The 19,604-nt window shown below is 39.6% G+C and overlaps 1 protein-coding gene across 1 annotated transcript; it reads right to left on the reverse strand.

Annotated features, from left to right (window-relative positions):
• Positions 1 to 247: 247 nt before the first annotated feature.
• phf11 (PHD finger protein 11) lies at positions 248 to 17,230 on the reverse strand. Its single transcript, XM_083776254.1, has 16 exons — positions 17,109 to 17,230; positions 16,984 to 17,006; positions 16,651 to 16,733; positions 15,079 to 15,149; positions 12,681 to 12,730; positions 12,546 to 12,595; positions 12,373 to 12,395; positions 7,579 to 7,634; positions 6,800 to 6,879; positions 6,674 to 6,696; positions 6,542 to 6,576; positions 5,440 to 5,495; positions 4,789 to 4,858; positions 1,946 to 2,269; positions 1,531 to 1,602; positions 248 to 1,116 (listed from the first exon to the last, which is right to left on the reverse strand). The coding sequence occupies exons 9-16, from the start codon at positions 6,848 to 6,850 to the stop codon at positions 1,040 to 1,042; spliced, it is 708 nt and encodes a 235-aa protein (XP_083632380.1). The 5' UTR covers positions 6,851 to 6,879; positions 7,579 to 7,634; positions 12,373 to 12,395; positions 12,546 to 12,595; positions 12,681 to 12,730; positions 15,079 to 15,149; positions 16,651 to 16,733; positions 16,984 to 17,006; positions 17,109 to 17,230; the 3' UTR covers positions 248 to 1,039.
• Between the last annotated feature and the right edge of the window lie 2,374 nt (positions 17,231 to 19,604).

A 19,604-nucleotide genomic window follows, 5' to 3' on the forward strand; every position in this document is an offset into this window, starting at 1 on the left:
CATCACACTCAAATCCATTCATGCCGCAAATATTTCCACAAATGTTTCAGAACATTTATACGCTTCCACCACCATTTTTACAAAGTAATTCCATGCTTTAATGCAAAATACCAATGATAAAAAAATAAAAATGGTACATTCACTTTTTCGTAGTAAAAGTATAAAGTATAAAGAGGATTACTGAAAACGTTCATGTCTAGTACAGCTGTTGAATGAATGAATGAACACACAATATACTGTATATAGAGAGATAGTCAGTGGAAAGCATGCATTTCAGAAATTTGCCAAATACAGAACAATGTGCGATTAACATCTGCCAACTGAGCAAGACTAACAGTTTCTTGAAAGATTAGAACATTTTTTTAAATGTGGAAAAGAAAAAGGTATCAATACAACTATTGTATATTTAACATCAATACTCGCAGGGTTAACAGGTATTTAAACATAATACAATATCAACAATATTTGCTATTGTCATACTGACCTGACGAAGATCCAGTCTAGGATCGAAATTTTTCTATAAAGTAATCCTTTGCCAAAAGAATGGCGTGAGGGACCTATACCTCCTTCCAAACATTATTTGTATGCCAATAACATTGCATTTGAAATGATAGTTGCCGGTAAGTTCCAACAAGCCAATAATAATACAAAATTGGCACGTTAATTTTGTCTTTCCTTCATTTTCAACAAGAATAAAGACTATAGGGTCAGAAGAGAGAGCATACAGTACATTTGAGGAATTTGCCAGCAAGACTGTTGACCTGTGCTTAGCATCATTTAAAAAAAATGCATCAATACAAGATATGGTATATTTAACAACAACATTACAGTAAAGTGAAATGCATCAAATATAAACTGATGACACGCAGGGCAGGTTTTTAAACATAATAAAATAACAATATTTGCCATTGCAGACAGTGATATGAGGCTGTATACAGTATGGACATTTTTTTGTGTTCTTATGTGCCAGACATATCTCCCCATGGAGATGTCCGCATTAGCTATCTGCACTTTTTTTTCTTCTCATTTCTGGACAAGCTTATCTCCCCATGGCTGACATGATCCTTTTCATGGCTGCTTCTTCTATCTGCACCTCCACTCTTTTCTTCTTAATTTCTGGACAAACAGTAGTCATTTCAATTCCATATACCTTGAGTTAAACATTGTAAGATATGCGTTTATTTTCTTTCTTAACCCATTTTAGGCCCGACATCAACATTTGAATGTCTTCTAAAGCATGAGTTTTCTGAAAAACCTATGTTTCAGTAAGGACCCCCAAAACGCATGTGTAATTGGCCGCTGACCCCCAACTGAAAATATGTTGTTCCAGGGAACCACCCCGGAAAGCAAAGATTTGAGTTAAAAACGTTCGCTCTGAAAGAATATATATATATTCAAAGATTTGCGCCACATTTTCACAATTTTTCAAAACAGCAGATCTACAAGCTCGTAGCGCGGTACTCGGTGCCACGCTATGAGCTTGTAGATCTGCAATTTTTTAACAGCTAAAGTATAAGAATGGGTTAATACCTTCATCCTGCTTGGCCACAAGCACTGCGAGGCTACCAGAGGCTTCCATCACTCTCAGAGCCATATCGTAATCTGTCAACAGACATTAAAGAACTTCATTTTAACGAAATCCCATGACAATATCCGGAGACGAGAACAATATTTCCATTCTTTAACCCATTCTGACCGGGCACCCATTTTGGTGTCGGCATCATGTTATGCTTTAGCTATTGAAAAATAGCAGATCTACAAGCTCATATCGCGCCACCGAGTGGCGCGATACGAGCTTGTAGGTCTGCTATTTTTGAATAATCGAAGAACGACTGACATTTTTAGAATCTGATCTAAGAATGGGTTCGTCAGACCAGTGTGTGTCCAGTGGAAACCTCGTATGAATCTGATCTCAGGTCAGAATGGGTTAACATAATATCGTTACCTTCCTGGCTGGCCTGATTTGATTGAATCCTGTCGGAGATGTCATTTAGCTCGTCGATGAAGTCAGAGAAGATGGCTTTTGTCCGCCCTGCCTCGTTGAAGTCCTTCCAGAAGCTGGCGGAGTCAATGGCAGGCTTCGGGACTGAGGGAAGGGACACAGAAAAGGAAGGGGAGGGCTGTAAAGAAGAGGACCGGGGACTTGGAGGTGCATCGACAGGAGAGTGAGGCTGGTCGGCAGGGTCAGTGGAGCTGGCGTGTGGACCAGAGGAACTCTGTGTCTGTGGATCTGGACTGTAGGTGTAGCCAAGACTCCCAACACTGGACCCTGAGAGGAGAGACCCGTGACATTACTCTGCATCTACAAAGAACCAGTGTTGTTTTTGGCAGCAGTTTTAGTCATAGTCTCTTGAATAGTTAATTTTGTTTTAGTCACATTTTAGTCACCTGGAACGTTTTAGTGTTTAGTCTAGTTTTAGTCGACTAAATATCATAAGGTTTTAGTCGACTAAATCTACGGTTGATTTAGTCGACTAAAATGTATTTTGGCGGGCCTTGATGGCGTCGTAATGACTGTTTTTACACTTGCTGAAAATAGCCGATGTAGAAGCCTTGTACATCGGCTATTTCCAGCATGCAACCAAGTGTAAAATTACTTGTACTGGATCTCTTGTCCACTAGTCGCTTCCAAACATTTTAGTCTAGTTTTTATTTGTTGACAAAATTGTCAGAATTTTTTGTCTTAGTTTTAGTCATCATAGTTTTCATTTAGTTTCCATTTAGTTTTTGTCAGTGAAAAATGGTAGTCGACGGAACATTTTTCGTTAAGTTTTAGTCAACGAAATCAACACTGCAAAGAACTGACCATGGCTTCCTTCCACATGCACAAGCAAATTGTGAAATATGGCAATACAGAAAATAGGTTGGTCTAAGCCTGGTTAAATGGACTTTTCATTTTCATCGTCTACGCAGGCTTTTGTGAACAGCTTAAGTTGCTTGATTCAGTATTTAGATATTTGATATTGGCCTGGGCCGTGGCTCAGCGGTCCAGGCACCTTGGCTGGTAATCCAGTCTGGCAGTGTGCCACGGGTTCGGCTCCCGATCCCGGCGGCATTTACTGTATGTCTTCCCCCCCATCTCTCTCCCCATTTCCTGTCAGCCTACTGTCTGTCCCTCTATAAAGAATATAAAATAAAAGGCGAAAAACACAAAAGAAAATATATATTTGATATTAATTTTAGCTGCCCGCCCCTCCTATACAGACCCATTGTAACTTCATGACACACATTTTCTTTGATAGTGAAATATCTCTTTAAAGAAATGAGATTCTTTGTTTTATATTTTCTCAATTGTCAAACGTACCTGATTAATTCAATGTTTGCTAAATGAAGGTTAATAAGTCAAATCAATCTGCACTTTAACCCATTTTGACCTGAGATCAGATTCTAAAAATGTCTTCTACATCCTGACAGTTTTCTGAAAAAGCTATGTTTCTATGTCAGTCGTTCTTCGATTTTTCAAAAATAGCAGACCTACAAGCTCGTAGCGCGCCACTCTGTGACGCGCTGTGAGCTTGTATATCTGCTATTTTTCAATAGCTACACCAAAAGGGGTTCCCGCCAAAATGGGTTAAAATGCATTACACCACTCTTTTTACTGGCTGATTTGCCCATCAGTTGCATTTATCCTGACATTTCTATAACAACTTCACGCATTTTCAACCTATTTTCATATAATAGATCCTCACTCATGCTGATGATAACACAGAACCATTTTTGTCTACTCGGTCAGTGTCTCAGAGAAAGGCTGTGGACCCGGCTACCGGTGACATCATCGATGGGGAATCCAAGCTAATAGAAACCGAAGGCTTTCTATCCTTGAAAAGTTAGCATTGTATAATGAAAGCCATTGTTCTCAGGTTACTAAGAAAAAAACGATGTGCTTAACGATTGTCACTGGTAAGCGCCTAGGCGGGTTAACTGTTCACAGCCCTCTTTAAAATAAACTGCTAGATAGGTTGAAAATAGGTAAAGTTGTCCTTCAACTATTGAGCAAACTCAAGCCCTCCACACACCGTCTGCGAACGCCGCGCGTTCACGCCTCGCTCCGATACGCCACTGTTCTATTCTCCAGGCGTTGCCGCGCGGCAACGCCTGTGCCGCGTCGCTGCGCACCCGGTGTGTGCAGGGCTTCAGATGGCAACTCTCCATTTCCATTAGGTTATACGGTGCATACTGCACTGGTGTGGAGACAAATTTCCAAATTATCCTGCAGCTAAAAAACAGGCTTCTCTGTCTTTGGTCCAAACTTGTCCTCAATGGTAATCATGCACCCTTTGCTCTCCATATTACTCTACACTCTAGTCTACAGCATAATATTATGCCATGGAATGTCTTCTCGACAGAATGGCAAGGGGGGAATAAATAAAAATGCTTTCTTTGTACATCACAGTTAAACTCCAATTTTGTTATACGATTTAATGAAAATAAATAAATGCATACGCTTAATAAATGATTAATAAAATATTAATATTTGAACTGGGGACCCCACCCCAGCTCTGCTATTTTTGTAAAATGTGGCGCAACTCTTTGAATATATATTCTTTCAGAGTGAACATTTTTAACTCAAATCTTTGCTTCTGGGAGGTCCCTGGAACAACATAATATTTTCAGATGGGGGGTCGGCAGCCAATTACATATATTTTTGAACGACTGACTTTTTCTTCAGAAAACTGTCAGGACTTAGAAGGTATTTGTAGAATCGTCCTCAGTTCTAAATGGTTTAAAACAACATAAATGTACATGCTGGATAGTGCAGGTGATGATGTATTTGAGTAAGAACAATACCCGTCATCTGGGAAGATTCCGACTCCAGGCAGACCGTCACAGGGAGCAACAAACTCTGACTTTCCACCATCTGAAGAGACACAATAGCAACGTTTAGTTTGCATACGTTATATTTGTTCTAAATTGTGAACAACTTGTGAAAAACAAACATCATGCCAAATACTGAACTGGCTTATAATATGTGCTGGTTGCACAGGCATAAGGCTTAAGGCTCATTCATAGTCTGGATTTTCAGTGGTGAAAATCCAGACTATGTATGAGCCACTGGATATCCAATTCACAGGATTAACCCATTTAGACCCGAGGACGATTCTACAAATGCCTTCTAAAAACAGTTTTCTGAAAAACCCATGTTTCTCAAACTGTTTCATGTCAAGGACCACCAGAAATATCTGTAATTGGCCACCGACCCCCATCTGAAAATATTTTGTTCCAGGGGCCTCCCCAGAAGCAGAGATTTGAGTTAAAACGTTCGCTCTGAAAGAATATATATATATCCAAAGATTTAAGCCACATTTTCAACAAAAAAAATCTAAAAAAGCAGATCTACAAGCTCGTAGCGTGGCTTGTAGATCTGCTATCAATAGCTAAAGTTTAAAATAATGGTTAAAACACCAAAAGGGGTTCCCACCCAGAATGGGTAAAACTCACTGGAATGTCTGTTTCATTGGCATCTTCACAATCGTCCTGGCTTTGACACTCATTACCTGGGGAAAGTGTAGTAGATTACATTTAGGTTTTCGCATTTTCTGAGTGTCCTTTGTAGCCCGACGATCAGAGATCTCTGCCTACTGATATATCCTACGATATATATTTAATGAAAATGTCAATGAATGTGCTAAATCTGTGTGGACACAATATCCAGGGGAAGGGGACACACACAAACAAACCTGCAAAGACTTTAGGGCAGTCTTCATATTAGGCCAGTGATATGGTTGGTTTGGGTTACAGTGGGTGTAGTACCAGTGTCGTTTTTGACAGCAAATTTAGATTTTAGTCAGTCTCTTGAATAGTTTATTTAGTTTTAGTCACCTGGAATGTTTTAGCGTTAGTCTAGTTTTAGCCGATCTACAAGCTCACAACGCGTCGTGAGCTTGTAGATCGGCTATTTTCAGCATGCAAGCAAGTGTAAACTGACTTATACTGGATCTCTTGTCCAGTTTTCATTTAGTTTCCACTTTGTTTCCATCAGTGAAAAAAGGTAGTCGACGAACATTTTTCATCTTAGTCGACGTAAACAACACTGGTACCAGGTTAGGTTTGTCATTGTTCTAATCTATCCCCTACATGGAATATACTGTAGATGTCACAAGTAGGGATGCACCGAAAGGGAAATTCTTGGCCGAAACCGAATACCGAATATAGGAAACATTTGCCCGAAAACCAAATACCGAATATGATTAATATTATATATCTTTTTTCCTAACATTGCTGTCATGGCCGTACCTTAAAGCTACCTGATGTATGGCAAAATAAATGGTCATGGCAAAACTTTACTTAAATAATAATTACTATTATGGGTCCATAAAATGTATTCAGCTCTTTTGAATGCATTAATTGCATACACTATTCGGTGATACATTTTCTGCCTATTCGGGCCGAAACCGAAATAGGCCGAAAATGATTTTTTTGCCATTTTCTGCCGAATATTTTCTGCGGCCGAATATTCAGTGCATCACTAGTCACAACTAAGGCTATCATTGGGGGAAGATCTGATTCGTCTCACTATATGTGAGGCAATGTGAAATCCTACCTGAGGTGGAAGCACAGACAGTCTCAAGATCATTTCTGTGAAGAAATAATTTCTCAGTCATTAATCGGTCCAAATCTTCATTCATTAACATTTAAAATGTACTTATTAAAGTACAATATAATAATATAATACCTGTCAATATGAGTCTCTGGAGTCTAGAGAGAACATTCAAGACCGTGAGGGAAAACAATAACATAGTTTTTGATCGATACTATTAATCTGGAGAAGACAGTAAAACCCACTAAAGAAAATACATACATTTATTTTTGTAAAGTCTTCTTCGTCCTCCGACTCTATGGGGGCAATCATGTTCAGGACTTTGAAAGATATTTCATCATCTATGATAAGATAAGACAAGATAAAACATTGTAGTGATCCCAGCATAATTCAGGTGTCATAGCAGAAACAGTAACAAGTTTGAAAAAAAGATAAAAAACACATGTGAGTGCTAAAGCATGGGGTCAATTGCTTTCATATTCCTCCAGTGGTCATCAGGGGTGCCCTTCTACCACTGTAAGACGTTTCGAAATTATATCTCTAGTCGGTGCCATCATTTTGTTTTTGTGGGGCTTAATATTATGATTTTATCTTCTGGAGGTCCCTGGCACAACATTTCAGGGTTCACGGCCAAATACATATTTTGGGGGTCTTTGATTATATTCTGGCACTGAAAATATGCAATGGACCTCTGAATTCCAATATGTATATTTCAATTGTGTAACTTGTTCAATTAAACAAGTTCACAATAACCATTCAACATAAACTAGTTTGTCAAAATGACAATTGTATTCGTTTGTTATTTGTTGTTTTTGTAAATACATAGCGTTTTTCGAAACCTTGTTGATTTCCAAAATAACCTCGAGACCCCGCAGCATTAGTTTACAAATGGTACTGCCGTGCGATTCAAACTGAATTCTCACAGTTCTAACATAGTGTAGCATGTATTTGGTGTAATTCACTGCCATGTCAGCCTCATCCTTCAGTGAAACCGTGTTTGTTGATTGAAAATAAAATGTCACTGGAAGCAATAAACTAACCAGAGCTTGAAGATATTTTGCGCTTGAATCCAACTATGGAAGGAACCTCATCCTGTCTGTAATAGAAACAGGAAATCAGTGTGGGACAACGGTGTGGGACAACACAAACTGACCAGGTTAACGCCAAGGATTTAAGGAGCAAGAACAACTACAGCCAAAAGCAAAGGCAAAGCAAGGCAAGTTCATTTATAAAGCAACATTTCAACAAAGCAATTCAAAGTGCTTTACATAAAAACATTAAACATCCAAACATTAAGACAGTGTTAAGTCATTACGTGTTAAGAAAGACGGATGTGGGGTTTTTTTTTTACATTAAAAGCATGTATTGTGTACACAAAGCTTCATAGAGCGTCGCAGTCCCGCCCCCGACGAGTGGCCCGGAAGAGAATTCCCCATTCATTTTTCCCATTGATGTTTCAAAAAGTATTTATTTAAAGACCTTTTCAGCCTCGGACAAAGCCAACTCTTCCTGTGACAAATCATAACAACAAACAACGTTTTGGGCCGATCAAATGATTAGAAATAAGAAAAAAAGGCCAGGGTACAACACTTTTTTTACCAGCTGCGAAGCAGAGCTGGTCTATTTTCTCTCAGGTTGGTAGTGGCCACCTATCTTAATTTCTCATTGGCTGCCGCAGTTGGTAGTGGCGACCTATCGTCTTGATTGGCTGCCTCGTCGTCTCTAGGCAACCGGACACCCCTCCACTTTTTGCCTCTAGCCGACCTCTCAGCCAATGGGATAGCATTGCAGCGAATGGGATAGCATTGCAGCCAGCAAGTTGCAACAACCCACTAGTCTTTATCACGTTGTTCGCCAATGTTATTTCACCAAGGGATACTAGTCTGCGGACCCCCGCGCCGACCTCCACGGGGACCCACGCTGTACCCGCGGAGCCCCACTTGGTATACCTACAACGTGCGATATATGATGGTTTGGAGAATGGGCTACCTGAGTGTACAAATACAACCAAATGGACCCATAGGAGTCCATTTGTACAGTCTCAGAGTTTGTTATAAAAAGGGTCCTTTGGTTCCATTTGTAGTAGGCTACACTCTCAGAGTTACAGTCACCTGGACAGATCCTGTTGTTTCCACACAAATACTTATTTAATTTCATAGCACAATTCTGCATATCGTTAGCCTAGTAGGATAAATGCATAAGTCATTTTTTATGATTTTCGGATAATAAGGAAAAACACATTTTCTCGCAAGTATGTAAGAGTTTTTAATGCAGATTTTTACAATGGTTTCCTGAGGGGTTAACAAAATGTTTTTTACAAAAAGATAAACATGAGAGTCATTCCATAACAAAAAAAAGTGACTTAGGCCATTTTCAAGAAAATAATCTGTGACTTAGGCATTTTTTAATACATGTCTACTAAACACCTGGGGGTCTATTAGAGTGATGTTAACTCCATACTAAACACCTGGGGGTCTATTAGAGTAATGTTAACTCCATACTAAACACCTGGGGGTCTATTAGAGTGATGTTAACTCCATACTAAACACCTGGGGGTCTATTAGAGTGATGTTAACTCCATACTAAACACCTGGGGGTCTATTAGAGTGATGTTACCATACTAAACACCTGGGGGTCTATTAGAGTAATGTTAACTCCATACTAAACACCTGGGGGTCTATTAGAGTAATGTTAACTCCATACTAAACACCTGGGGGTCTATTAGAGTGATGTTAACTCCATACTAAACACCTGGGGGTCTATTAGAGTGATGTTAACTCCATACTAAACACCTGGGGGTCTATTAGAGTGATGTTAACTCCATACTAAACACCTGGGGGTCTATTAGAGTGATGTTAACTCCATACTAAACACCTGGGGGTCTATTAGAGTAATGTTAACTCCATACTAAACACCTGGGGGTCTGTTAGAGTAATGTTAACTCCATACAGAACACCTGGGGGTCTATTAGAGTGATGTTAACTCCATACTAAACACCTGGGGGTCTATTAGAGTAATGTTAACTCCATACTAAACACCTGGGGGTCTGTTAGAGTAATGTTAACTCCATACAGAACACCTGGGGGTCTATTAGAGTGATGTTAACTCCATACTAAACACCTGGGGGTCTATTAGAGTAATGTTAACTCCATACTAAACACCTGGGGGTCTATTAGAGTAATGTTAACTCCATACTAAACACCTGGGGGTCTGTTAGAGTAATGTTAACTCCATACAGAACACCTGGGGGTCTATTAGAGTGATGTTAACTCCATACTAAACACCTGGGGGTCTGTTAGAGTAATGTTAACTCCATACAGAACACCTGGGGGTATATTAGAGTGATGTTAACTCCATACTAAACACCTGGGGGTCTGTTAGAGTAATGTTAACTCCATACAGAACACCTGGGGGTCTATTAGAGTAATGTTAACTCCATACAGAACACCTGGGGGTCTATTAGAGTGATGTTAACTCCATACTAAACACCTGGGGGTCTATTAGAGTAATGTTAACTCCATACTAAACACCTGGGGGTCTGTTAGAGTAATGTTAACTCCATACAGAACACCTGGGGGTCTATTAGAGTGATGTTAACTCCATACTAAACACCTGGGGGTCTATTAGAGTAATGTTAACTCCATACTAAACACCTTGGGGTCTGTTAGATTAATGTTAACTCCATACAGAACAACTGGGGGTCTATTAGAGTGATGTTAACTACATACTAAACACCTGGGGGTCTGTTAGAGTAATGTTAACTCCATACTAAACACCTGGGGGTCTGTTAGAGTAATGTTAACTCCATACAGAACACCTGGGGGTCTATTAGAGTGATGTTAACTCCATACTAAACACCTGGGGGTCTATTAGAGTGATGTTAACTCCATACTAAACACCTGGGGGTCTGTTAGAGTAATGTTAACTCCATACAGAACACCTGGGGGTCTATTAGAGTAATGTTAACTCCATACTAAACACCTGGGGGTCTGTTAGAGTAATGTTAACTCCATACTAAACACCTGGGGGTCTGTTAGAGTAATGTTAACTCCATACAGAACACCTGGGGGTCTATTAGAGTGATGTTAACTCCATACTAAACACCTGGGGGTCTATTAGAGTGATGTTAACTCCATACTAAACACCTGGGGGTCTATTAGAGTGATGTTAACTCCATACTAAACACCTGGGGGTCTATTAGAGTAATGTTAACTCCATACTAAACACCTGGGGGTCTATTAGAGTAATGTTAACTCCATACTAAACACCTGGGGGTCTATTAGAGTGATGTTAACTCCATACTAAACACCTGGGGGTCTGTTAGAGTAATGTTAACTCCATACTAAACACCTGGGGGTCTGTTAGAGTAATGTTAACTACATACTAAACACCTGGGGGTCTATTAGAGTGATGTTAACTCCATACTAAACACCTGGGGTCTATTAGAGTAATGTTAACTCCATACAGAACACCTGGGGGTCTATTAGAGTAATGTTAACTCCATACTAAACACCTGGGGGTCTATTAGAGTAATGTTAACTCCATACTAAACACCTGGGGGTCTGTTAGAGTAATGTTAACTCCATACTAAACACCTGGGGGTCTATTAGAGTAACTGTTGTTTGCTGTGTATGCAATGTAAAAATGCCCAAGTCACACAAAGTGAGTTAGGCGGCAACGTAAAAATGCTCAAATCACACAAGTGACTTAGGCAGATCATCATTTTTGAAGATTGTGAGCTTTGTGATTGGCTGAGGACATAGGCGATGATCCAGAACGATGCAGCAGCCCCAGGAGATCACCTGTATGCAGAAATCTCAATTTCGCCAAAAAATGACTTAGGCATTTATCCTATGAGGCTAACGATATATAATAAGGCAGCTGGTAATTATGATTATAGAAATAGGATCCGGCAGGAAAGCGCGCTCATTAAAAAAAAAAAAAAAAAAACGTTTTATCTCTATATGAAATAAAGGAGCTCAAGACCTGGTCTCTCACAACTTCATCTCCTCTCAATTATATGACGGTCATGAATTCTTGTTTTAGTTTTTCTTATTTCTAATTATTTGATCGGCCCAAAACATTGCGTTTATCGTCATGATTTGTCACAACAAGAGTTGGCTTTGTCCGAGGCTTAAATGTCTTTAAATAAATACTTTTTGAAACATCTATGGGGGGGAAAAAATGAATGGAGAAATACCCTTCCGGGCCGCTCGTAGTCATGAAAGGGGGCGGGGCTGCGTCGCTCTATAGCATAGCTAGACAACAGACAACAGCTAGACAATAGAAACACAAATCAGGAGGAGGAAATAGAACTGGATAGGACAGACCTCGAAGACAGAACACAAAACATGCTCTAACATGACATGGAACCCGCAAGGCAGAAGGAAGAGAGGAAGGCCTATAGGGCCGATTCATACTACTATTTTAGAGCCGAATAAAAGTCGGTTCGGCTCTGTAGAGCCTACAATGTGACGTCATTTGAGGTTCGGGGGGTCCTAAAGTCGGCTCTTCGGTGCTACTGAAAATCTCTGACGAGCCGAAATCATTTTGGCACTACAGCGCCGAAACAGCGGTAAAATAGGAGTATGAATCGGCCCTTAGAGCGACCTGGAGAAGAACCATGCAGCAGGAGATGAAGGCGCGAGGGCTGTCATGGCAACAACTGGAGCGGAGGGTACAAGACCGAAGGGGAATGAGGAGTTTCCTCAAAGGCCTATGTTCCTCATTAATTACTCTGGACCAGAGTATTTAAGTACAGAGTTTAGCAGGATGTAAGAAGATTATAGAACAGCCAATTTGAGCATTCACATGCCTCTCAGCATAACACTGACCTGCCATTGGAGCTCTGCTTTCTCTGTTTGAATAGAAACGCTCAAATGAGTAAACTGACCTTTTCTTTTCACTGAATTAAGTAGCATACAGACTGTTAGAGCAGAATGCTGCAGGCAAATGTATACTCTGTTGCCTGACCCCATCCACAAATGACATTTGTTATGAAATGTACCTTCAAAGACGAGTCACTGCTGTGGGCAAGTCCAGCTGCTTCATCCTTACCTATCATGAGAAAACAATATTAACAAGCACCCAAAGAGTTTTAACTCAAAGAAAAGTTAAATATTGGTATATATAAATCACATACCGTTGGGCCTTTCCACGTGGGACTGAGGTTTGTGTTCCTGACAGTACAACCTAAGTACAAATGGACAAATGGTCAGGAGTGGATATACAGGACACACTGTAAACACAGACATGGAAAATAAATTAGATGTATACATTTTCACTGGACTCACGATTCGATTACGAGAGACTTGTGAACTATTTAATTCGATTCAATGATGCATCAAAATCTTTGCTCATGGCTATTTTTGATAAATCTGCAGTGCGTGGTTTTTGGAAAAACCTTTGCTTTTGCCATTTTCAACATGGGTGCCAATGCCATATGCAAACAAACACAATGTAATTTTACAGCTAAACATTACACTCTAGAAATTAAGAATTACCACCCGAGTGAAAAACAGTTGCACTCCATAAGAGGTGATGCAAGACATATGAATCAAGAATGCAGAATCTTTTAATTGTGGCTAACGTTTCGGCCCTCTTCCCCTCACTGTTTATGTTTTTTCCCAGTTTGTCCTTTTATGAAGATGTCCTGTTTTTGGTTATATAATAGAAGTATATTTTGTATGTCTCTAAATGTTCTGATGAATTGAAAATGGTGGACCCTATTGTAAACAAGTGTAATGATTTATGGTGTCGACAGTTTTTTGTATCGAGTATTAATAAATACTTAAAAGACGATAAGGCATTTTTGTTGTAGCCGTGAAATAATAATGACTACATGGAATCTCGTTGTGTCTGTGTCTCGAGCACAACTGTAATAGTCTGACCTATCGACTTAGTTCAAGTTTGCTGACGACCCGACCCGATCGGGACAATGTTTGTGTGTTTTACACAAACCCTCAAAGCTGGACATAAATAAGGTTTTCACACAGCATAGCAGGGCACTTAATAAACATGACAGTAGCCTACTCTGGCTGGATGAAGGCGAATTCGTCCTTCATCACGATCTGGATGAGTTCAGGTAGTTCCCCCTTGAGTTCTTGAATTTTTGCACACACCGCACTTGCACACCGGTCACTCAAGGTTTTCCGATGGGGTATGATGGAATCGGCGTCAACCACGCCATATTTAGCTCCTATGTTGATCAGCACTTGGGCCACCTGGAGGAATTCTTTACGGCTGACGATATCAACCAGGCGAATGTCCAAGCAACACATGTCCACGAAATCATTCTCGAACTTTGATTTGACATCCGGTGGTATCTTTTTGCGAATGAAGGAAGATATAGGGCTTTGACTTGGATCCCGCTTTCTCGATTTAGCACAAGCATGTCTTACCAATGCAGATGTGCCCGTTTTGTGGCTATCGTACGCATAAATGTTGTTGCAACTGTTGCATAATACGTGTCCGGCACCTGACTCGTCGGCAGCATTAACTATTTCACTAAATCGGTCCCAAACCAAACTTTTCCCCGTCTTCCTTATTGTTTTTAATTCTCCATTTTTAAGTTTCTGTCTCACTTTAGCTACTTTTGCCTCCATTGTTGTTTGAAAATGCAAGGACCCCGCGGACGCGGTTTATCTAAAGCCAAATTCCAAAACCTCGGCCACTCGGCACTCGCTCACTCACACTGTCACTCCATAGAGTGAGGTCACTCCAGGATGGTGGTGTTACGGTAAAATTGGTGACCTGCTGAAATATGTGACAATTGTGTTGACAATCACATTTGTCAGTGTCTGAATGTAAATCGTTGCAGTTTGTTTATTATTATAGTTCAACCTAGCGGTATTTAGGCCACGTATTTAAAAATACATCCATGTAAGTTATGTGAACATAGGTCCACAAGATCGTCACATATTCCGGCAGGTCAGCAATTTCACCATAACCGCCATGCTGGAGTCAAGTGAGCGAGTGTACTGTCTGTCACTGAGCGAGCGTACTGTCACTGAGCGAGCGAGTGGCCGAGATTTGGGGTATTGGAATTTGGCTTTTACTGCTGGCAGGAAGGTGGCTAATTCGTGCCTGTCTGAAAAATTACTTTTTGCTCTTTGTTGATTATTTATTATGCTATTTATTTTAGGCGTATGTTATGACTGGGTGGGTTGGGAGCTTAGATTATATGGTTGGGAGGGATTCGTGTATTATTACTTACAATTTATAATTGAAAATGGACCCTTGAAGCCTCATGCAACATTGGTGTCAGAATCGTCCCCATCTGCATCGCAATAATGCATCATATAATCGTGTAAATGTAGCGATTATATAATGCATTGCGATCAGTCTATGATTGCGATGCAGATGGACGATTCTGCAGGAATTCTCAATTCTGTATGAATTTAGAGTACACAAGTCTTTGTGTACATACAATATGTGATCTTCTATCTTAACAGATAGAAGATCACTCACATATTGTATACACAAATAATTGTGTACTCTATTGGAAGCATTACATTTATTCTTACGTTACATATACTCACTTAACAATGTCATCATTCAAACTGTCTAAGCTAATGCTCTCTTCTCTCTTATTGCAGACAAGGCAAATGACCTGAAAATATAAAGAAAGAAAAGAGCAAATTTACTATGTTTACCCAGGGTAGGGTAACTGGACTAAGCTCAAGAACTTGTTTACAGCCAGGCCCTGCTCATAGAACATTTCATGGTAGGGGTTCAATGCCTTGTTCAAGGGCACTTCAGCGGTGGTAATTTTAATGTGCCGGTCCAGGGATACGAACTAGCGACCATCCGATATCAAGACCGCTCCGCAAACCGTTCGGCCACCGCTGCCCCCTGCAACTGGCTGCAATTTGTCTATGTGTCCGTAGCTTTCTTGTGCATGCTGTCAGTAGGCTAGGGAAGTAAGTCTGTCAATTAACATTAACATTTTTCACACACTGAATATTTGTCACATTTTGTAAATTCATCTGAGAACCACAAGAAAGTAAAAGGTTCAAATATGGAGGGATGCCTCCATATTTGAACCTTTTACTTTCTTGTTCTCCTTGTTCTAGCAATTTCTCCAAGTTGTATCATGAATTGCAGACAGGGTTTAATTAATTCATGACTACAAAAAAATGCTAATTGTTATACAATAAAAAATAAGAATACAATTCTAATACAACTCTACTGTGACTGCAATGGATATCCTCACTCACATGATCAATCACACAGATTCTAAAGACTATGAAATGGAATAGAATGAATAGACTGGCATCAGCGCAAGTTTGTATCGTTTCCAAGCTGGGTGTATACGACTTTAAATCAGTATCATGATTATTTCAAACTTTGCCTCGATTACTATTAATGAACAATTATCTAACTTTTCACACGTCACCATTGTACAATCAATTATAATACAGGGCTTAAAACACACATTGATTTAATGATTATAAAAAATCTATAAAATGCATTGCTGTATGTGTTTTTACCTTTTTTCCATCACCATGTTGGGATCTTATTTGTCTTATTCATGATATCAGTTAGGGCTAACCCTAACAATGGACCACAAAAATGAATTGTAGGCCTATTCTATAATTTACTTTGAACATAGGCTATGCAATAATGTGTCTAAGTCCATGTGTTTTAATTACATTATATCTCTTATTAGTTATATCAGAGTGTCCACCCTGAGACTGGGAGGTCGGGTTTGATCCCTGGCCGGGTCATACCAAACACCAAAGACTGTAAAAATGGGACCGAATGCCTCCCTGCTTGACACTTATCATCAAGGGTTGGATTGGGATACCGGTAAGTCCCTGCAACATACTAGCGTCATGTCCACTTGTCCAGGGGGTGTACTTGTACATCATGTCCAGGGGGTGTACTTGTACATCAAGCTGCCTCACACTAAGGAAACAGGAGATAGGCTCCTTCTCTAAGGGCCTTAAGGCGCGCCGCGTTCAGACTTGGATGGTTAGAGCAGTGCGATGGTTAGAGCAGTGCAATTACATACAAAGTCAATGCCAAGACGGGACGAACCAAGGTGAATATTTAAATTCAAGTCTGAACGCACCTTTAGGGCTCGGCAATGTTTACTTAGGCTTACATACCTTAGTGCTACACTTTGTAAGTGCTTTAGAAGTATCACTATTTCTAGGTGAAGAGGCAGGTGCGTTGACATCGCTTTTGATTTCTGCAAGTTGGAAAGAGGATAGAAAAAAAAGTTAATAGATAAATACATAAAATTGTTGTATGACAGTGTCAAACATAAGTTGTGAAAATAGCCAATGTTGAAAGTGAAATTGGTCTGTGGGTTGATAAATGTTGAACTAATGAAAAGTATTAACAAGTCAAGAGCTTGTGACTAAATCACATTGGAACACAGGTTCCACCTGACAGCTTAGATAAGTAACATAAGTGAAGAATAAAAAAACATCACTCACTCCTGTGTTTGCAGCAGAACAACCTGAAAAATAGAGATGTTTTTAGAAAATTGAATCTTTGAATTATGTCATGTCATGTCAACAGAAGAACAAAATATATTTTAGAAGATAGATAATGGACTAACACATATTTCCCTTTGATCTCATCCTCAATGGCCTCGGCTCCATGTTCAACAGCACATGGATAATGGTAGGACGACTTGCAGCGTTTCACTTCACATCCAACTGTGGCACACCTTTTCTTACAGCCGGCGGCACAGCGCTAATGTAAAGAAAAGGAACATTGCGTTTAGAGAGCAGATCAATCGGCACAGCGTGAAGTTGAGTGCTGTGTGAAAACGATAATGGACTTTACCAGTTTATTTCCTCGATTCACCTCTTTTTTCACATCCTCCACGGCAAAACCAAACAAGTCATCAAACTCTGGTGAATTCTGGCAATAAATACCAGATGAATACAGCTGCAAAACAGACAAATAAAGAGCAATGTACAGTATCACAGATGTCATTTTAACTTGTAACCTTTTCAAATTAAACAAGTTATTTCTGATATAATCTTTCAATGGTATATTTACAGAAACATATATTTAGTAATTGAGTACATACCTGCATTTCATTGATGCAGGCATGTAATGTACATTTGGTAACATTTCTGTCATGATTCCATATTTATAATGCAATACCGGTATATGTTTCTGACCGACTCTGTAATGGTGCATATCATACAAATGCCAAGACATAAATCAGTAGGTATTTAGTAAGGGAAGGGAAGAGACATTACTTTGTATCACTATGCATAGACAAACAGTTCACACAAAGACAACAACAACAACTTGAAGAAGTGTATTCTTTTCAGTACAAAGATTGTCCGTCAGTGGCCATTAATTAATGTACTGGTTTGCCTGCTACTGCTAGCAATAGTATCACTATTGATCTGGCGGTCCTGTGGTTGCAAAACAACCTTAACACCCCTCACCAGACCCCAGGGTTCACACAGACGTTAATCAATTACCCTCAGTAAAGAAAGGAAAAACCATGATCTATATGTATTAAGTATATATATATATATATATATATATATATATATATATAACATATAACATTTTAAACCATACCGGACCGGTAAAATAAAATTAAGACCAAGACAAATGAAACTAGAAAATTCGCAATTTAAAAAAATTGCAGAGTGTGGTTGCCGCAGTGGCTTACATATGCCCCTCCCACTAGTATTGCCAGCCAATTACAATTTCAAGTCACGCCTTAGATCATGCGTAAGTAATTCGGAGGGGATTTAACCCCCGAAATTCATGTTTTTGCGACAAACGGTTACATTTCTCGCATTTGCGGCGCCCCCTATGGATGAAAATGGAAAATGCTTTTACCCCCCCGGACATGTGATTGAAATTTGGGATGGATTGGACATTCCGTTCGTGATTTATGGCATTTTTTGTGATATAGGCTCCTCCTACTAACTTCGGAAGACGATTACGGCCGAACGATACGCACTTTCAAAATTCTGCGGCTCAGTTTTAATTGGATGGGTCCAGAGATCACGTGTGCCGATTTCTGTGAGATTTGGACAAAATCTGTAGGAGGAAAAGCAAAAAGTGTGTTTTGGACAAAATTCAAAATGGCGGAAAATCTATCATGGCGGAAATGGGCATGGCCTATATGGGGAGATGCGTCATGACCCAAGGAATCCAGGGGAAAAAAGAGTTAAGAAAGAGTTATAAGCCAAAAGGTAAAGTGGGCTGTTATAGCGCCACCATGAGGCCGACCGATAAAATTTTAGGGTTAAATAATTTTAGGGATAATGTTGAATTATCCCTAAAAGTTTTGTAACTATAGTGATTACAGTCTCCGAGGAACAAATACTTGAATGTGAATTTTTGCCTTTTCCCATTCATGTCAATGGGGAAATTTAATTCATTAATAAATTCATATCAATTAAACTATACAACATTTCTCTTAACAAAATACAAGCACACGATTCCGATTTCCGGTCAATTTGACATATGGCTCAAGTGCGTACAGCGTACAGTGTGGGAGGTATAAAGCGTCAAAATAAAGACTACTCCAGTGAAAAAAAATAATAATAATAAAGTGTCACAGTTACAAGAGTCTGGTTGCCCATTCGGGCAACCACACTAATAATGGAAAGAAAACATAAAACAGTCAGTTTACATGTGTAATTTCTCATTCTCTGATACTGAAGTACAAGTGTTCAACCTTCATCTTGTAATGTTTGTATCGATTCTGTCTCTGCGCCCTGTGCTTTTAAGGTCTCAAGCACTGGACTGAACTTTAGCTCTAGTTGCACTTTATATTTAAAGGTAATGATCTGTATCTTGTGATAAGTATGTCTCTTGTTGTTGTTGTTGTTGCATGTTTACTGTATTATGTCTTTTATTATCTGCTGTAAAATGAATTGCCCAGCTTGGGACATATAAATACACTTGACCTTGACGACTCCAAGACCTCATAGAAGGACAATTTCCATCGATGAATGCTAAGGTGAGGTGGTTTCCATCTCATTACAACATTTTCTTTGCTGCTGTTAAACTGGCCAATAGTGTCAAGGCCAGAAAGTCTTTTTTTGACACTCAGTAGGCGTTCCCGCAT

This window comes from Protomyctophum parallelum (assembly GCF_964188405.1).
Source record: "Protomyctophum parallelum genome assembly, chromosome: 11".
NCBI lineage: Eukaryota > Metazoa > Chordata > Actinopteri > Myctophiformes > Myctophidae > Protomyctophum > Protomyctophum parallelum.

Coding starts and splice junctions, on each gene's coding strand:
- phf11 (XM_083776254.1), bottom strand. CDS start 6,850: ATGATTGCCCCCATAGAGTCGGAGGACGAAGAAGACTTTACAAAAATA. Junction 6,697..6,799: donor AAGACTTTACAAAAATAAAT/GTATGTATTTTC, acceptor TGTTCTCTCTAG/ACTCCAGAGACTCATATTGA. Junction 4,859..5,439: donor CCAATGAAACAGACATTCCA/GTGAGTTTTACC, acceptor GTGTCTCTTCAG/ATGGTGGAAAGTCAGAGTTT.